This window comes from Lontra canadensis, unplaced genomic scaffold (assembly GCF_010015895.1).
Source record: "Lontra canadensis isolate GAN:19392208 unplaced genomic scaffold, GSC_riverotter_1.0 scaffold123, whole genome shotgun sequence".
Taxonomy (NCBI): Eukaryota; Metazoa; Chordata; class Mammalia; order Carnivora; family Mustelidae; genus Lontra; species Lontra canadensis.
The window spans coordinates 4,350,942-4,371,397 of NW_022631117.1; the positions used below are offsets into that span (position 1 = coordinate 4,350,942).

The 20,456-nt window shown below is 46.9% G+C and overlaps 1 protein-coding gene across 7 annotated transcripts in view; it reads left to right on the plus strand.

Annotated features, from left to right (window-relative positions):
- Positions 1–20,456, plus strand: part of ARHGEF6 (Rac/Cdc42 guanine nucleotide exchange factor 6) — a 99,489-nt gene that overhangs the window by 20,018 nt on the left and 59,015 nt on the right. For all 7 annotated transcript variants that reach the window (XM_032841440.1, XM_032841437.1, XM_032841436.1 and 4 more), the window contains 3 exons: positions 11,744–11,828; positions 14,009–14,133; positions 15,295–15,496. In XM_032841440.1, the coding sequence (XP_032697331.1) occupies positions 11,744–11,828; positions 14,009–14,133; positions 15,295–15,496 (412 nt within the window). The remainder of the gene's footprint in view (positions 1–11,743; positions 11,829–14,008; positions 14,134–15,294; positions 15,497–20,456) is intronic.

The following is a 20,456-nucleotide window of genomic DNA, read 5'->3' on the forward strand; positions in this document are numbered from 1 at the left end:
AAGGTGATAAAAGAATATTTTCAGTTTCTCACGTTTACTACCTGGGTGAGGTAGTTTAATTTTTGTGTCTTGTATTTGTTTTATTTTTAATTTTTGTGTCTTTTAAAGCAAACACATTCGTTTTATAATTACAATAGCTTGAAACTTAAAAATACAACCCAGAGCAAGATGCTTGTTGTTTTAGTTAAATTACATAATTCAACAAATGGTTTTCTATTTTGGTGACGACCGACAGAAAACGTCTCCCCTTGCCCCCTGGGAAATAAGTAGTAAGTCTGTCAAATTGGGCATAGTGGAGGGAGAAAATCAAAGTCAGTTGCCTCTGTACAAAAAAACATGGTATATAATACTTAAAAAGGAAACATGTCATTTCTGGGTTGGGTTGAATGTATATTAATAATAACAAAAGGCATGCATTTTGTTAGAAAATTGGATCAGCTGAGTCTCCCTTATCTTGTTTTAAATCTCATTCCCTCTAATTGGGTTTTCATGTTGATTCTAATCCAGACTGTTGCTGGGAGCCCCAGAGCCCACAGTCTTGGCCAGCTCTCCCCTACTCCAGCCCCATTCTAATCCGGTCATACGTTACCATTCGAGGCAGCTCCCAAGGACCAGTTGTTGCTGGCACAGCAGAAGGTGTGCCCTACCATTGGCAATGACTTTGGGGCTAGTACCAAAAGGAAGTGCAAGGTCTGGCCTTGGAACTGCAAGTGAAGAAGGGGGAGGGCACCTGTCAGTTTCATAGGGCCTTTGCTTGCCAACATTTTAGAAGGGATATATGTCCCCCCATTCCAAAGGTGTTCCACCTCTGTATTTCAGGAGTGAATTGCCACTTCCTCTGCTGTCATCTGAAAGAGTGACTTAGGATACCAGACATCTGTCTCATTAGCTCTAGGCTTTGTTGTCGTACCTTGGCCGACTGGACCCTACTGCACGGAGGGGAGTCTGGGTTCAGAGAGATGGCTCATTCGGAGGAACATAGAGCCACCCATCAGTTCTGCTTGACTTCTGGCAGAACATTTACCTTCCTAATTAAGTTCTGCTTAAACAAATAGAGTAAAATCCCAGCTTTATACTTTCTTGGGGACCTGAATATTATTACAGAGATCAGATATATCAGCTAAGGGATTGAAACGGGCTACAGGGAAAAGAAAGGATTAAATTAAGGTTAGATGGAAGGCGGTGGTTTGCAGAGTGGTGAGTGACACCGTTAAATTAAGGGCTTGTCTCTCTCTAGACAATAGCAGGCAGGTTCCTCTACTCTGGGAAGCATGGGCATTATTTTAAGAGGCATCTTTAAGGTGTCAGGGTCTTCACATCATTTTTATGAAGAGCTTAGCCTGTGAAGCAGGCCTGAACACTAAGGAACAGTCTATCTTACAGTTTGTCTCTTCTTCATGGCAAGGTCTCCACAGACTGGGGCTCTTTACCAATAATTTGTGAGAGACATATGCAAACCGAGAATGCAATATTTTTTTAAAAATTTTATTTATTTATTTGAGAGAAAGAGAGAGAGTGCGCATGAGAGAGAGAGAGAGAGCGAGAGAGAGCATGAGAGGAAAGAGGTCAGCAGGAGAAGCAGACTCCCTGCTGAGCAGGGAGCCCGACGTGGGACTCGATCCGGAGACTCCAGGATCACGACCTGAGCTGAAGGCAGTCACCCAACCAACTGAGCCACCCAGGCACCCGAGAATGCAGTATTTTAACACCAAAAGAAATGTAACTACTTCTTTGGGGGCCTATGCGTTGTGATAGCGTGACTGGGCATCTTCGCTGTAGTGTGACCACTTTGCGTTCTTTGAAGACATGCTGGTGTTTGGGAGTGGGTTATGGACTGGGGAACATCTTGATTTGGGATTGCAAAAGTACCTTCCAGGACAGACAGCAGAGTGGAAAAGAGTGGTTTTGGTGAGCCCGTGGGTGACTCCTTTAGTTGCCAGATTTTACATACTGTTTTATTTCTCATCTTCCAACAGATTTACCTCTTGGTGCCTGGCGTATGCCAGGTCTTCAGTAAATATTTGTTAAATGAAGAATGACTGGCTGACTTCTTATCTCTTTGTTCCTGTTGTTGTTTTTGAGAGCGTGTTTGGGAGCTGGAGGGGAGAGAGAGAATCTCAAGCGGGCTGCACGCTCAGTGGAGAGCCTTGACGTGGGCCTCGATCCCATGACTGCGAGATCATGACCTGAGCTGAAACCAAGAGTTGGATGCTTAGCGCCTGAGCCACTCCGAGGCCCCAGGATGAATTTTTAAGAATGTATTTTAGATAGCTTGTATATCTAAGAGTCTACATAGATTATCAAGAGTTGACTTTCATTCATAGAAATGACTCTTCAGTGAATGGAAATAAGGATAAAAAGAAAGCTAAATACTAAATTCTACAGTATTTACTGTTTCTTTACGCCAAGCTAGAGTACCTGTTTCATTAAAAGAAAGAAAGGAAGATTAATGGTGTGTGAATTGGGTCCCATGTCATATGGAAGACCTTCTCTGCCTTTCTAGCCCTCAGCTCACTTCTTTTTTTTCTTTAAGGTTTTATTTACGTATTTGTCAGAGAGAGAGATTGAGAGAGGCAGGCAGGCAGAAGGAGAAGCAGGCTTCCCGCTGAGCAGGGAGCCGGATACTGGACTGGATCCCAGGACCCCGGGGATCATGACCTGAGTCGACAGCAGATGCTTAATGGGACTGAGCCACCCAGGCGCCCCACACTTCTTATTTATGTTACCCAAACTCTCTTGATTTCATTGGATTTTCAAGGTGCAACACTTGCGCTTTAGGACTCTGATACTGGGATTCTCCCAAGTGATCCCAGGCAGTACCTTCACTCCTTTTGGTGAGATAAATGCTTCATCTGCATTCTTCATGACTCGCAATCACAGTCTTCCAAAGAAGAATTTTACCAAGTGATGGAAAAATAGATGAGCCCTGACTGATCAAGTTTTACCAGAAAACAAACAAACAAAAAATGACCTTTCCTCTGTCTTTGCTTCCAGGGAAGGCATGCCAGAAGGACAGGTGTTTCTAGTGGAAGAAATACCTGTTTAACTTTTTAAAAAGATTTTATTTATTTATTTGAGAGAGAAAGCACAAGACAGGGGGAGGGTCAGAGGGAGAAGTGGACTCCCCGGCTTGATCCGGGACTCCAGGATCATGACCTGAGCTGAAGGGAATTGCTCAACCAACTGAGCCACCCAGGGGCCCTACCTGTTTAACTTTTAGGTGAAAAGGAAAGCACCATAGTCAGCAGGTACTCATTCGCCATCTGGGTGCTGTGCCTGTGCCATTGTGGGAAGAGCCAGCAGGTTTATGGGAAATCGTGGAGTTTAATAGTGTAGACGGCAGCGTATGGTGAGGTATCCAAGTTAGTGGGTCCGGAGTCTAGAGCGTAACACAGAGTTCAGAAGAAGAAGCCTGTTGCGTACCAAGGTGTAGTGTCTGGCGCAGACCTTGTGGAGGGGGGGGTGATGTCATCTGGGCCCCAAAGGACAGCTGGGATTCAGATGGTTGTGGGCACTCTTACGTAAGGACAAGTGTGCATATTGGAGAGAGGCACAGTGAAGAAAGTGGCTTCTGGGGCATACAAGTTGACAATGGTGAGAAATGATGGGCTTGAGAAGAAATCCGAATGCCAGCCTGAAGACTGGGGATTGGATTTTGTAGGCACTTAAAGACTGTGTTCCATTAGGCTGAGCGGCATGGAGGTTCGTGGAAATTCCTACCTTCCTGACGTGTCTGATTGGTGAGCTCCCGAATACCCACCTCGCCAGATTTGGATTGCATCCTACGTGTAAATCTTGTTTGAGATCAGATGGAGGAACCTTCATTCATTGATTGGTCGATGTCTGTTGGGCATTGATGGGCATCTCTGAAAATGACATACTTTTGAAAAGGTGACTCACCCATACACATAAGCAAGGAATGCCAAAGTGTTTGCCAGTTACACTGTTGAGGGTGATCTCTAAAGAAAGGAAATGGTTGTAACTTTGGCAAAACAGCCTTCCTACCCAGCTAAGCTGGTGTACGAGGGACTCGGGGCATGCGGATTGTAGGCTTTCGATTTGCCTCTCACCCCCTCTTGCTTCTTCGTGAGTTCCTTCGGCATATTTTGCCACATCCCACTGTACTCTGGCTGTGACTCAGAGCCTGTTTTGGTGAGTTTGGCTTTACAGTGTTTGTCCTTTAAGTGATGTATCATGGAACAGTTCCAAAAATACGGCCAACTCCAGCAAAGCGGTAAAATCCCACAGTTCTTTCCCCGCTTCCTTTCTCTGTAGTGCGGAGGTCATGGCGCCTCATGAGGAGAATGAAAGGCCCCAGTATGACCCAGGACGGCCGGCAACTGCAGACTTGGCCCAAATTGGGCACATTTAACTCCATGAAATAAATGCACAGCCTTGGAGTTGGAAGCACCTTTGGTCATCTCACAGTCGCGCGGCTTAATTTTGCTGATGAGTCTGGGCGTATTGTTAGGTTAGTTAATTGGTGTTTCCTGCAAAGTCATGTGGAAATTTGATTGTTTCTTTCTTAGTCTGATTCTTTTGAACTCTACTGTCCTTTTGGCGATACTTTTTCTTCAGTTGTGATTAATCATCTGCTGGCAGGAGCTTCTAAACTTTCCTCAAGTCATCAAATACTTATTAAGCACCTGCTTCTAGACACTCAGGATCCAGAAATGAGAAAGTTTTCAAAGAACTGGCTTCACGGGCCTTGCATTTGAGGCCTGATTTGTGTTTAAGTTCCTCTGACTGATCAGCCAATGAATGACTGTTTCTCGAGTCTCTCATACATCGGACATTGGTCTTGCTCTGTGGGGTACAGTTTGGGCTTCCAAGGATCCGCCTTCTTGTTGGAAATCCAGAGCTAATCTTAACATCCACAGAATGAATAGAGAACGTGACCTTGGTAGGTGGCTGAAGGCTTGAGTGTCCGGCATCTCTACAGACTGAGAGGCTGGGGCAGTTCCGAAGAAAGAAGCCGGAGGGTAAGGCAAGGCAGAACCTTCTGGAAGGCAGCAGATTAACGGGCTGGAGGAGCTGCTGCAGAAAGCAGCCTGCAGTGGTTCCTCTTTTCATGGCCCTCCTCCCTTGCTGATCTTTGTGGAGGGTTCATGTAGCACCAGTCTCCCCCGTGCGTGGACTCTGTAGTGAAGCTGTTGGTTCTGCTAGGCCTCCTGGCCTCCAGCCGGGGCTGACTCCCCGGGAAAGCCGGAGCTGCAGGAGCCCTGTCTGCCCTTGGGAGTGCCCTCCTAACTGGCCCCATGAAACAGGCGGGACTTGTCAACTGTTACAATTTCTGAGGCTCTTCTCACCGTCTTCCTGTGTATCACCTGATTCTCTAATCCTGCGCAGTTCTAGATTAAATAGTGCTTGGAGTGACTAGGGTAATTGTTCATCCTTCAACTTGAAAGGAGAAGGAGAAAGTATAACGGATGTGGACATGAATCTGGGACCAGGCATTCTTCAGTGTAAAACGGAGTCTTTTCCGAAATTTGATTTGTAAGTTATTGTTCGCAACACAGAAAACCTTTTGCCCCTAGAAGCCAAGTTCTACGTGCTGATTAAGATTTCTGACTGGCCCACAGCCGTCTGGTTAATAAGTGTGGCTGAGCTATAGAATTCACACACTAAGTGGCAGACGTGACTGTGTCTCTGGGAAAATGGGTTGTGCATCCCAGTTTGGAATGCCAGGAAATAAGTCCCCTTCCTTGATGGGGTAGGGGTGAGGAGCTTGGGGAGCACACCCCCAGGCCTGGCGCCCAGATGCTCTGGCAGCTGAGGAATGACCCATCCACCCCACCCGTCAAAACCGGCAGCCAGTGTGGCTCCCTGGAAGGTTCTAGTGACTGGCATGTGTGGGCGGGGGGCAGGCCGCAATGGTGTCCGGCTGAGCAGCAGCTGTTTCTAGGCGCCCTGCTTCCAGTCCGGGGCTTGGCAAGCCCTTTTAACAGGGGAGATTTCATCTTTTCTTTCCCTTCATGCCTGCTCTCTTCTTGGTGAAATTATTGAAACCCAGTTATTCTGTCTCTTTCTCTTTTTAATCCTGCGACGGTCCTGGCCAAGATACCTGTGTCATTCCTTGTTCATCGCTCTTTCGGGAACACGTAATACTCCATTGAAGAGAGGCGTCTGGGTGGTTCGGTCAGTTAAGCATCGGCCTTCTGCTCAGGTGGTGATCCCAGGGTCCTGGCGCCCTGCTTGGCGGGGAGCCTGCTTCTTCCTCTCCCTCTGCCCTTCCCCACTGCTTGTGATCTCTCTCTCTCTCTCAAATAAATAAATAAAATCCTAAAAAAAAAATCAGTTGAAGAGAACTCCCTGTTGTGGAGAAAGTGTTTTTCTTTTCAAGGACTGCTAGCAAGGAAGAACGGAAGCCATGAGGCATTGGTGATGCTGCAGTGGCCCTCAGGGACAGGGATTGGTGATGTTGTGACGAGGTGTGACATGAGGCGTTACTCTCAGATCTTCACTTCTGTCGCAGAAGCTCTATGGAGCTGAACTTCCTGGCTCTGGATGCTCTAAGGTCCAGGCAGTCTAGAAACCCCCATTACTTACGTAAAATGACACCATATAAACCCAGGGACAAAAGAACATCGATTGGTTAAAGCTGTCCACAATCACAGGCCAAATGCCACTAGATGGTGGCAGCAAGATAGAGCCAGAATTTATAAATAGGTCACTAATTAATCAATTAATTATTTTAATTGTTTTTAGAGAGGGAAGGGGGAGGGACTGAAGAGAGAGAGAGAGAGAATCTTAAGCAGGCTCCACGCCCAGCACAGAGCCCGAGGGGCTCGATCTCACAACCCTGAGATCATGACCTGGGCTGAAATCAAGAGTCAGACGCTTAACTGACTGAGCCACCCAGGCACCCCAGTAGGTCATTTTCAAAATGACATTTTGAAGAAGTCTGCTTATAAACAGGTAGTAATTACATTAGCTTGTGATAGCCCAGACTCACTTTGTTTTGACGGTATACTATCCAACAAATTTCTAGGTCTGATTTGGCTTACTATGCAGATTTCTCTCTTGGGAGAGAGTAATGTTGGCTAGAAGATGGGACTATCCAATCTTATTAATGGTCTGTTTCTTGGAGCAGAAATTAGCAAATTGGCCATTTACTTGATATGTTGGCCTTTTGTGGACTTGGTTAGAATGAGCCCACTCTCAAGAGCCATGACAATGGAAGACCAGATTCTGGACCTTGGGGACACAACAAACGTGCCTGGTCTGGCCAAAGACATCTGTCACCTCTCACTTTCCAGATGGGAAACAGAGCTGCAAAACAAGTGGTGTGACTTTCCCAAGGTGCTCACAACTGCTCAGCAGTGACAAATCTGGGCTTGGAATCACAGCCTCCTGACCCTCACGCTGGAGCTAGCCCCACACCCAGGTCCGATCTTGTCCCCTGAATGGCCGAAATGGGCAGGTAGGAAGGAAACAAGAGATGACCGGAGGGCAGGATTTGCTGTCTTTTAAGTGTGCTCCCTATCAAATAGGAAGTTATCATTTAAAACCAGGCATAGTACAAGTGCCATCCACCGCATTCTAGGAGGGGGAGTGAGTGCCAGTGGCTCATGGAGTGCCACGCCGTGGAGTGCCATGCCTGAGCTACGGGCATGATTTGGTGCTGACGTCGTGACCGCTGTCAGTGGGAGCTGTGTGGAAGCATCCCTGGTGTGGTCACAGAGCCACCTGGTGACGTATGACTAAGCAGCTCCAATTGGCTTGCTCCGGTGCCCCGTGTAATGACATTTCCTCCAAAGTTCAGGGGTTAACAGCGGCAGCGTGCTCAGCTGGGGGAATTGGAGAATGTGACTCAAGACGGGCTAAGTGAATTTGAGATTTTATTTAGCAGGAACAAGGGAGACGTGGAATGTTCTTAAAACATTTGGAATCTGGGTTTTTTTTTTTTTTAAAGGGCCCAAAGCAGAGGCTAGATCCATGGGGTTCCAGTGCTAACAGCTGAGTGATGGAGCCTATTGTGATCACCCCAAACCCTAAATTAATTTTAACTGGAAGTCAACTGAATGGGGGAACGTCTCTAATGTCATGGGGCTTTGGGACCATTCACTTGACTTCCAGTGAGAAAAAGAGAGAGGGACAGCATGAGCAGAGAGAGGGAGAAGCAGAGTCTCTGCTGAGCAGGGAGCCCGATGCGGGGCTCCATCCCAGGACCCTGAGATCGTGCCCTGAGCCGAAGGCAGAGGCTTTAACCCACTGAGCCACCCAGGCGCCCTAAATAAAATCTTTAACCAAAATAAAATGTCTTGTCTGAGTTCAACTGCTGATGTAGAATTGGACCTTAGGTAATCTTGGGTAAATTGGCCAGAAGTCTCACTGATAACATCAACAGTTAACTCATATTTTGCACATTATATGTATTATATACTGCATTCTTACAATGAAGTAAGCTAGAGAAGAAAACGTTATTAAGAACTCGTAAGGAAGAGAAAAATACATGTATAGTACTGTGTTGTGTTTATTGAAAAAAACCCCACGTGTCAGTGGACCTGTGCAATTCAAACCCGCATTGTTCAAGGGTTAACAGTACTTAAAAAGAAAAAAAACAAAACCCATCTTTCATGAAGTTTCATCTCTGTCTTTCCTGATGCTTACCCAGAGTAGAGTAAATGTTTGTTGTTGATATCCTTTTTTTTTTAAGATTTTATTCACTCATTTATATGGAGAGAGATCACAAGTAGGTGGAGTGGCAGGCAGAAAGAGAGGGGGAAGCAGACTCCCGGCTGAGCAGAGAGCCCAGTGTGGGGCTCCATCCCAGGATCCTGAGATCATGACCTGAGCTGAAGGCAGACGCTTAACCCACTGAGCCACCCAGGCGCCCTGTTGTTGATATCCTTGAACCCTGCCTCATCCCATTGTGGGAGCGGGACCTTAAAAGCATCTAGCAGTATAGCCTGAGAAGCAACCCTTTCTTTCTTGTCTGCATCACAGTTGTGGTCAATGGAGGGAGGGAATCCTGCTGTTCATCTGACCTTGGCAGATCCAACTGGAAACTAACCAGCTAATTTCTGGACCCAAATGGTAGAGAGAAAGTTCAGCTCATCTGGGACTCCGCTTCATGCCATACTAAGCAGGCTAGTGAGGCTTGCAGAGTGGCAGAAGATGAAAAAGCACAGGCGGGGTAAATATGCAAATTTGCATTTCCTTTAACAAGCCCCAGTGCTTTGCAGATAGAAAAGGGGAATTGCTTCTCCATTTTGTATGTATAAATGGTTGGGATTCGCCCAAGGCAAATGGCCTGTCCCACAGCCTACTTCTCCTTGTTCTCCCCATGCCCACTCCACATTCAACAATTCTGCTTTTTCCCAGCTGGGATACGATGTTCACTACCATGCAGTTTGAGGTTTGGAAGGGTGTGGTACTGTGGACGGGGTTGCCGGTTATATTTGCTTTTTCCACCGCTCTTAGGCTTTGCTTTCTGTACTCCGCCCTAGAGGCCTCTTCCAGCTCCTTCTGGTGTAGCTCCTTGTGCTACAGAACAGGCTTTCAGCGAGAAGAACAGTGTCCCTGGGTAAACTCAAGTGTATCGGGCTTTTCCAAAAAGGAAACTCTGTATGTCGCGGCAGCGCCCCTCGAGCAGATGCAGTGGCTGACTCTTGCTGATGATGTACGTTTCATTTTCTGATCAGGTGATTTGTCCTAATTCCAGCCAAGTGCCCGTGCAAGTGAATAATGCCAGTGTTGCCACGTACGGGCAGTCAGTCAGCCTGGAGAGGGAGTAACAGAAAAAGAAAGGGGCGGGTTTTTTATCACTGCTTTTGCTCTCCTGCCTTATTCTGCTGATATTTATTTCTGCTTCTTATTTCGGACTCTCCCCATGTCCACATGCACACACATATTCGTGCTCCCATTAAGAATTACAGGGTAAAAATGAATGAATATTTTGCTTTGTTAGCATTTCGGTGTGCATGGCATTAACACTTCCCCACCGATGGGCCCTAAGGGAAGTTCAGTGAACCTGGAATCCTCTGGGATACTAGGTTCTTTCTCCAGGGTCTTTCGTATCTTGTTCATCCAGACTTTGGCATCCTGAAACAGAATGCCTAATTATTCCTGGACAACGTTGAAGTTTATATTGGACTGTAGTGTCATTTGACTCTTGACTCTTGAGTAAAGGGCTCTGATGAGCCCTTTACGAAAAGTAGATTAGTGTGTCATTTTTGTTTTTATTTTTTTTCAAAGATTGATGGATCAATTGATTTGAGAGAGGGAGAGCACGCGAGAGCATGCATGTGAGTTGGGGGAGGGGCAGAGGGAGAGAGAGAGAGAAAATCACACGATCCTGAGATCATCACCTGAGCCCAAATCAAGAGGCGGCTGCTTAACCAACTGAGCCACCCAGGCACCCCTAGTGTGTCATTTTTAGATGTGATTGGGCTCTTCGGTCGTATTGTTTTGACTGCAGAACATTCGTTGATTAAATGAATAGCACAGTCATGAATCCCGGAATAGGCAGATTTGTCTAGGCTCATATTTGCATATAGTATCTAGGTTGTTACTCCTTCCCAATTTGAAAAAAAATGGCTGCTATATATTTTTGTTCTAGAGACAGAGGTTAGGTCTTGAAGAATATGGACACAAAGAAGAGAAAATTTTGCCTTGACGTTGTCCCAGAAAACACACAGATTAGGAATTAATTTGGCCCATTACCAGTCTTGTCCCACACGAAGAGATACATTTTATTTCCATCACCGCATCTGGGAAAAGAAGATTCAGACTTCTAGACCTCCTGGAATGAAACGTTTTTAGAAGGTGCATTTCCATCCGGGATGTGGGTTTCCCATAGATAAGTATATCTACGTCATTGGTTCGCAAATTCATGGATTTTGCCTATGTTCGAGGATGCTTCTAGTTTCAAATACATGTATATGAGACTAGAAGAATTGTCCATACATTTTAATACATTGAATACATTTATAAATCAACAATTAATTTGTATTTAAAACAACAGCTGACTGGTGTCTTCACTCGGGACAGTGGCCTATCAGAATGAAGGCAAAGTGAAATGTTGTATTTATTTCCTGTTTTGTTGCTGACAGTAGAGTACTGTTAGGAAGGCCAGAGGTCCCATCCGAAAAAGTCACCTGAGGCCAGGAAGAGCCGGCATAGGTTCAAATCCATGAAGACAGGCTGAGAGGGGCAAAGTCAAATAGCAAAAACCAGGCACCGAGGCTGGGAGCCAAAGGCAGGCCTTGGAAAAGTTTGGGTGGCATGGAGTTGGGATCCCAGGCCATTGGGACCCAGTGGGTGGCAGCGGGGAGGACGGGGAGCAGAGGAACAGGCAGTGTGTGGACAGTGGTCCTACTGAATCCGGTGATTAAACCGCGCACTTGGAAATGTGTCAGAAAGGTTCCGCCCCCTTCTTCGCGGACCATCAGTACGCTGTGTAGGTGACAGGCATGAACTGTAACCCATGCATTCGCGTTTTCTGGAACTGGGCTGAGTATTGACATGCTCAGGTCGGATGAGCGCATGTGCTGTGGGTTGTGCTTCTTAGCTCAGCTCTCATTTCCCATCACCGCTGCACTCTGACTCACCGATGGCCTCCCACATGTCATTAGGTGGCTCAGCTGCTGCTTTCACTTCTCCCAAAGGTGCACAGAGGTTTGGGTCTCAGCTTGTACATTTTTGCCTCCTGAGAGCCAGAGGAAGTGGCCGTTTGCTAGTTTGGTTTGCTGAGTTGAATACTTATGGTGTCTGACAGTTTCAATTTCCTTTCTCATAGGTATTTGATCCTGATGACCTTTATTCAGGGGTCAACTTCTCCAAGGTTCTGAGCACACTTTTAGCTGTCAACAAGGCAACAGAAGGTAAGCAGGCTTTGTGATTTATGAGTGGCGCCTGACATGTTTGGATCCATGGGCTTCTCATTCCCCTAGGAGCCAACTGTGGCCAGGACGGTTCGATCGGGGCACATTTCTCCTCTCCTGGCAAATAAATCCCAGTGGGGGTCACATGCCTTAATTGTCCATGGAGTAGGATTTTAACACGCCTCTCACAGATGTTACTGCAACGCCTTTCGTATAAGGATAAGAACCAAGAAGCTATTTTGTTCAAAGCTGTGGAATAAGCCCCTGAGTGTAACAGGACAGAAAAGGAAAAGGAAAAGACAAGTTCTCTTTTTCATAAACTTCACAGAAGGTAGCTGTTACTTCCCTGTCCCCCCGCTACTGACATGTTTTTCTCAGATTTTTGTATGTGTTTCTCCATGTAAAGGAAGCCATCAGTAACCTTGCACTGGAAATGAAACCTCAGGTTCCTAGTGAATGAAAAAAATCATTTTTTTTATTGTTATTTAAATGTTTAATAGCCACCACATCAGAGGTACTGAATATAAATCTTAAAAAATGTAAAGAAAACGTGGATATCTTGGAGTATAACTTCACTCCTTCTGCAAGACAGCATCTTCTTACCTACAGCTGGATGGAAATCACCAGAATTAGAATGCGTTGAGACAAAAAAAAAAAAAAAGGCATTGAGCCCTTACCATGGGTCTAAAACAATTCTAAGAACCATCGGTGGGCTCATCTTTGAAACAATTCTAGGGGTAGGTATTATTATTAGGTCCATATGACAGATAAGGGAAATCAGGCCCACAGTTGCCCAGTTAGCAAGTGGCAGAGCCGGGATTCAGACCTGCATCAGATGGAGCCCCAACCCTTAATGCCGGAGCATGGCTCTTGGGGTTCAGACTGTTGGAAAGTCAACAGGCTGTGTGCCCAGCACTGCCAGGCACCACAAAGGAAGTGTAAGATACAGTCCCCGCCCTTGAGAAAATGTCTATTTAGGAAGGCTCCACTTAGCCACGTGAGATGATTGGCGAACAAGAGCAGACAATGTAGTCAATGCCAAAGCTATCAAGTAATTGCCATTTTAGTGAAAAGAGCTGTATATAATAAGCAATAAGTGTAAAAATACTTCTCTGGAGTTGTTCTTTTGCTATTTGGGAAAAAAATGCTTTTGAGCCATTGCAAGGCGCGTAGCAGAAAGTACAGCTAATTCAAGGAACTATATTTAACACACACGACAAGTACCCAGGGCTGGGCAGGGAGGATCGTGTAATTCTAACATTATGCCATACAAATTATACGTTCTTTTGCCAAACTCTGCTAGCAGGTTTTACAGTCTCTTCCCTTGCCACAGATATTTATAAAATATAAGGAGGTGAAAGTTAAAACATCAAGGAAATTACTTGGATACTGAGCTTGTCGCCTAGGGAATGTTTGGGCTCTAGACTTTTGCAGTTTATGTCTTTTAAAAATAAATGGAGAGGAAAAGAACCCTCATTTGAATTTGTCAAGAAGCTAGCTACTCTCTTTAGCATGCTGTCAGCATACGGAAAACATCCAGCTCAGTGCTGGTCTGATCGAATTTCACGAGGTTTCAAGGAAGGGAAGATTCTTGAATATGAGTTTTTTAAAGAAGGATCCTCGGTGTCAAGATTGCATCTCTCCCAGATACACGTTCTCTCTCCGATTCTCCTTCTCCTGGGCTCCCACCCCACCGACCCCATCCCCCAGCCCCAGGCTGGTCACAGACGCCACACATACTGCTGCCTACCACGACGAGAACCACCCAGTTAAGGGCCAAAACACAAAGAGAGAAGTTTGAAATATTTCAAAGTAATAAGAGCCACAAACAGCTGTTTGGTACCCAATATAGTTCTGCCTTGGATAACAGGGCGTACTGTTGCCACTGGTTCAAGAGGGGCCAGTGGTAGGGAAATGGGTTAAGCGAAAATGTGGCTTTGTCGCTGTTTTTCATTCTACTGGACAGCGATGGCCAGTAAGGTTACGCAGGAGGAAGCTGGCCGCTGGCATGGAGGGGGCGGGTGGTGCGGAATGAAATGCACTTGGCACGTCCCTAGCCGCAACCGTGAGGAGGACGGCCCCGGGAGCCTTTGATGATGTCCCAGGAAAGACGGCGTGCTCTGTAGCTGTGTTTCGGACAGGAGCAGTTCGCTTTATCTTGCCTTTTCTTCTTTTCACAGATCAGCTCTCAGAAAGACCATGTGGACGTTCCTCTTCTCTTACTGCTGCTAATAGTTCTCAGACGAACCCGCAGGGAGCGGTGGTTAGCGCACCTCCAGGCCCGCAAAGGCAGTCCAAGGCAGTGGTAAGTGCAGAACCCGATTCCCCTTGCCCATTCTAAGATCCTTCAGATGAGATCCCCTGGCCCGGTTTCAGCTGCCTCGGTGGTGAGACAGCTGGCCTCTGTGTTGGGGGCCTCGCCCCCAGAACGACTCTGGAACCCGGCTGCCAGTTCAGGCCTGTGGGCCAGAGGGTCCGAAACTGGGGGGTTGAAGCCCCAGAGTTCTTCCCCTTCCTCGAGCCGAGTGAATCCTTTCCTGCAGAAGGCTCTGCAAATGGAAGTCACTAGAACTACCTCCTCGTCTCTTACTTGCTCTCATCATCCTGATCGTCATTTTAGTTTTTCTCTGTGTTCCTGGGGGGCCTGTGTGGAGCTCCCACATTGGCTGTACCCCGTTGTCTTTGCATTTGGTCTTAATGGGAGCGTTTATCGGGGAGGAACCGCCTGTCTTCTGCTCGTTAGAGACTTTGTTCCCTGTCAGAAGCCACCCACTTGCTCTAAGCCATCAAGAGCTCTTGCTTCCAGAGCACTTTAACTACTTCCAAAGCGCTTAACCTTTTGAGATCACGATCCCTTTGAGGAGCCGATGAACACGACGGTTCCACAGCCCTGGGACCCTCTCAGATTGTGTGCAGAATCTCCTGCCTGTGAACTTCCGGGGGTGTGTTTTGGGTAAAGGTCCGTTGTGCTCATCAGCTTCTCGAAGGCGCCCATGACAGCTTGATGACTCCCCACTCAGGTAACGAGGGGGTATTTGGTGTTTGCCAATGACTAAATCTTAGCCAATTTAAGATATTCTTAGCAATGGGGAGGTGGGTGGCAGATTTTATGGGTAGATTAGTACCTAATCTTGGCTGTGTAATTGTGTAAGACCGTGTCTGTGTGTTGGGTAGAGGCGGCTCATTTAAATAAGTACCTTCAGATAATTGGCGAGGGAGAGGGAGATGAGAGCTGTGACACCCCTTCAAAATACACATTCTCACAAATGCAGAAGGTTACATGCTCTTCGGAGGGGCTTACTAACCTCGCCCCCCGCAGCCACCTCCCACCCCATCCCACTCCTCAGCTAAAAACTCAAAACTGAGGGAGACCTGGGGTTTCACTTTACTGGCCTCCATTCATTTAATTTTTGCCCCTGCCCCATTTAGGGGGCTGCTTAATCTGGTGTGGCTTTTGTTTCTCTAGGAGATGACGGAAAATGGAAGCCATCAGTTGATAGTAAAGGCAAGATTCAACTTTAAGCAGACAAATGAAGATGAGCTGTCGGTTTGTAAAGGGGACATCATTTATGTCACCAGAGTTGAAGAAGGAGGCTGGTGGGAAGGCACATTAAATGGCAGAACAGGCTGGTTCCCTAGTAATTATGTCCGAGAAATCAAATCCAGTGGTAAGTAGATCTTTTAAAAGCCTGTTTGAGTGTGACTCTTGTACTTTCTTATGTTCCTACTGCGATGCTGGTCGTTTTACTGGGTTCCCAGAAACTATTTGTACTTGCGCGTGCATGCCAATAATAAGTGTGGAAGAGAACTGGGGGAGAAAAATCTGTGATTAGATATTTTGAAACAGTGTTGTATTTAGATTACATCAAGGCAGCAAAAACCTAAAAAAGCCAAAGAATTCAAAGCTCAGACAACTGTTCTACCTTAACTATGTCCCCTTCTGTTTACTAATTCTAGCCTGTGAAAGAGTGCACAGTCCTTCCCGGGGCTCTAAGACTCACCATGGTAGAACACAATAATAAGAGAGGCCCTGTGCTAACTTCCTTTTTTTAGCCCTAAGCTCTTTAAGCAGACCTAAGTCTAAATGCCTCCGGGATGTGTTCGAGAAATAACAATAGTAGGACTGCAAGCTGTCTGGCTGCTTTTATTCTGAAGATTTTCCTTAACTCGTTGGGTACTGCTAACTGCTTATCCTTTTTCATAATAATATCCAGAGAATGCAATCTAATAATTCTTCAGTAGTCCTTCTAGAACTTTCTTAGGTAACCTCCTTGCTTTTTTATTATTTAAGAAAGTAGGCCCTGCCTATATTACCAAAGACCCTTGATGTATAAAGATGTACACAATGCAGATAACATAGTGTTCACTTATTCACGTTATTATATCTCTTTACTTCCCCAAAATATTCACCCAAGGGCTCCTTTGAGTGGTTAGCTCCTCAGTGCATTTTTTCTTTCCTAGATGTCTTTATTGTTTTCTTAATGCCTCAAAATTAATACTATTAACGACTGTAATTATAGTCTCATTGTAAATGAATTAAAACATTACAGAGATATATAATGTAGATAATATGAATCTTCTTTTTACCCTCCCCCAGATAACCACTGTTTGGAGTTGTTGTTGTTTTTTTTTTTTAAAGAATTTATTATTTGACAGAGAGAGACACAGCGAGAGAGGCAACACGATCAGGGGGAGCGGGAGAAGGAGAAGCAGGCTTCCTGCTGAGCAGGGAGCTAGAGCCCGAGGCAGGGCTCCATCCCAGGACCCTGGGATCATGACCTGAGCCAAAGGCAGCCGCCTAACTACTGAGCCACCCAGGCACCCCTGTTTGGAGTTTTTTTCCCCTAAAGCATTTAAGAGAAAGTTTAGTTTGCATACTTTCTGTATTGTGTGTTCATTTAAGGGTGGCAGGGGTCGGGGAGAGGGCATCTCTTTTAATGGAATAAATGTTTACTAACAGATTTATAATTACATATGTATGTGTAGACTTCTTAGCACTTATTTATTTATTTATTTATTTTTAAGATTTTATTTATTTATTTGACAGAGAAAAAGATCACAAGTAGGCAGAGAAGCAGGTAGAGAGAGAAGGGGAAGCAGGCTCCCTGCTGAGCAGAGAGCCTGAGGCGGGGCTCAATCCCAGGACCCTGGGATCATGACCTGAGCCGAGGGCAGAGGCTTAACCCACTGAGCCACCCAGGCGCCCCTATTTATTTATTTATTTATTTGACAGACAGAGAGATCACAAGTAGGCAGAGAGGCAGGCAGAGAGAGAGGGGGAGAAGCAGGCTCCCTGCCGAGCAGAGAGCCCGATGCGGGGCTCGATTCCAGGACCCTGAGATCATGACCTGAGCCGAAGGCAGAGGCTTAACCTACTGAGCCACCCAGGCTCCCCTTCTTAGCACTTTTTAAAGATTTTATTTTTGAGTAATGTCTGCACCGAACATGGGGCTTGAACTCACAACCCTGAGATCAAGAGTCACAGGCTCTACTGACTGAGCCCCCCGGGCACCCCTTATCACTTTTCATTACTGGGAATCACAACGTTTCTCCTGAGCCCTGAAATATTTTTCCGCGCCTTGCTTGGAATTTCCTTGGTTTTGATGATCCTTGCAGCTGATTCTTACCCCTTGCTACAGCTTTCAGTTACTGTGAGCTGGTGGTCAGGGTCTCTAGCTTTCCAGATTCACACTAGCTTTGTTCCTTCATTCTGTGTCTTCATCTGCAAAATTAAAAGCCACAGCACTTGCTGCCTTGCCTGGGAATCCCAAGCATTGTTGGGAGGATACGGGAAGTGGACAGACAGCATGCCTTCACCGTCATGTCCCTCACTGACATGCTTCGTAGCACAGTCTGGCTGTTGGTCCTGGGCTTTGGACCCTTCCCTTCAACTTTCTTGTAGATTCTCTTTGGTTTGGAGCTCAGTTAAGGACTCCCATGACAAGCTCTGGCTCTGATCTGAGCACCTAGGTAACCCTCAGAAGCATTTACCCACCCGTCAAGGATAGGTCTGGACAGCAGGGGCCAGCAAGCCTGCTAGTTAAATGAGACCTCACTTAAACTCAGCAACCAGAGTGATTCTTTCAAAACAGAACTTGGGTGATGGCTCCCCATCTGAAAAAGAGTAGAAGCCAAGGTCATCTCGCTACTCTGCGAGGTCCTCCAGGATTTGGCTTGCTGGTGCCCCTCTGCCGTCCTCTCTGACCTTTCTCCCCCTCACTCTACTTCAGCCACACGGACACCTGTGTCACTGGCTGTGCCTCTGCCCGGGACTCTCTCCCCAGATCTGCATGACAGGTTCCCGTACCTCCTTTAGGTCTTTGCTTACTTGTCTGCTTCACATAAGGGCTTTCCCTGGTCACCCGAGGAAACAGAACCTTATCCGAATGGCCCTGCTCCCCTCCCCTGCTCTGCTTTTTGGTTTACCGTTTCTGTCTAATGTGGTATACATGTGCTGATTTATCTCATTCTCTGTCTGTATCTTATCATTACGTGCCATGAGGACAGAGGTGTTCTGTTTTGTTTAGGCTCAGGAAATCTCTGTGAAATGAATGATTATGTGGGGCAGGTCATTACGTTGTGTTTGGCTTGGTCACTGAGGGTCGGATACTGGGTAGCCACGGTGCTGTAATGGTCTGTCCTCATGGACCCTGCGTCCAAGGACCTGACAGTCTAGCGGTCAAGCTAAGTGTGGATGTAACCAGCTGGAACAGGATGGCACAAGATATGTAACACAGGCAAAGCTCTGAGTGTGGTAAGGTGCTGTTAGAGCAGTAAAGAAATGACTCCGTTAACAACAACCTGGGGGCGGGAGACGGGGTAGCCCTTAAGTTGGGTCTTGAAGGAGGGCGTTTGTAAGTTAAGGAGTGGAAGTCAGAGGGCACGGGGTGGGTGGTGGGGTGACTGGGGTTGAGGGGAAGGCAAGTCGAGAGAGTGGAGCCCTGGCCGGAGCCACATGAAGAAGGGTGTCAGCGAAAAGCAGGGGATCGCGTGTGGTTCCAGGGGCTGGATGGCGGAGAAGAGGTGGGGATACTCACTGAGGGTGTGGGGAAGCCAGCAGAGGCTCTCGCTGAGAGCGAGGCAGTCCAGGTAGTGGTATGGGCCACTTTCGCGATAGTGGAGTGGAAGAAGTGGGTGGCTGCAGTAGACACTGTTAAAATCCAATCAAGAAAATTCGCTGATGACTTGTTATGAGCGAAAGGGAAGAGGTGAGGGTAACTCCAAGTCTAGGGGGTCCAGCTTGAGGGTGAGCCCTTTAAGGGCATGTGGCGTTCCTTGCCACGACGGGCTGTCAGGCAGAGAAATGGGACATGAGTTTTGCCCTTGCATTCCTAGTCTAGTGTGGGGGGGTGAGATCTCCTTGAGTGTAGTAGGATAAGCTCGGTGATAGCGTTAAATGCAGGGCACTGTGGAGAGTGGTGAGCTGAAGAGGGGGTGCCTGACTCACAGGACGTGCCGGACGATGGGATCTTACCCATCTTTGTCAGGAGATGGTTGACTTGTGCTGAACTCCATTAATAGAAAGGAGAGGATGAGGAGGGTGTGTGTGTGTGTGTGTGTGTTGGGTGGGTGGTCAGCTCCCAAGAGGAAGACTTGCTTTGGACATGGGGAGTGGAGGTGCCAGAGAGTCGTAGTTTGGATGATTTCCAACAGGTAGTTGTCCTTATGGATGTAGGGTCCAGGGGAGCGCGAAAGGCTATAGTTGAAACCGACAAAAAGTGATGACGAGGTGGAAACTCCAGAGCAGATCGTCAGTGGACAGGGAGTGCGCTGTGCGTGGCGAGATCCAAAGCGGCTTCACGGAGGAGGCGGGCTTTGAGCTGAGCGCTCCAAGACGTGAAGGCTATGGGTAGGCGCGGACGAAAGGAGAGGACAAGCCAAGTCACAGTGATTGGTGGGGATGGGACAAAGGCCACACAAGTTCGATGCCGTGCTGTTTCGTGCTTGGTCTGGAAAATACCTGTCCATTTTTTCATTTATTTCCACGAAGCTCGTACTGATGTATAAGCTGAGGAAAGGAGGTTTGTCTTTAAGGAGTTTTTTAAAAAAAAATGATTCATAGATGAAATGCATCTCTCCTAGAAACGAAACTGTCCATTTCGAGTTTTTTTTTTTTTAAGATTTTATTTATTTATTTGACAGAGAGAGATCACAAGTAGACAGAGAGGCAGGCAGAGAGAGAGAGGGAAGCAGGCTCCCTGCTGAGCAGAGAGCCCGATGGGGGACTCGATCCCAGGACCCTGAGATCATGACCTGAGCTGAAGGCAGCGGCTTAACCCACTGAGCCACCCAGGCGCCCATCCATTTCGAGTTTTAAACCTGGCGGCCACACAGCGTTGCAGGTCATCGATGAAGCTGAATCAGGCATGGAACTAAAGGACTCCCGTGATCTCTGTCTACTTACGACTGGGTCAGACCGTGTTAACACTGAGGTCACTCAAATCAACCGTAATCGTGACCGACTCATTCATGGTAGCCTTGGGTACCTCCCGCTCGTGTAGGCCGACTTTGCCCATTCCTTTGTGTTGTCTTAAAAACAAAAGCAACCAACCCTAGCTCTGGGCAATCACTGGCCCTGCAGATTGCTGGGCTGTGGGAGTGCTGTGCACAGTTTCCTTCCCTTGAGCC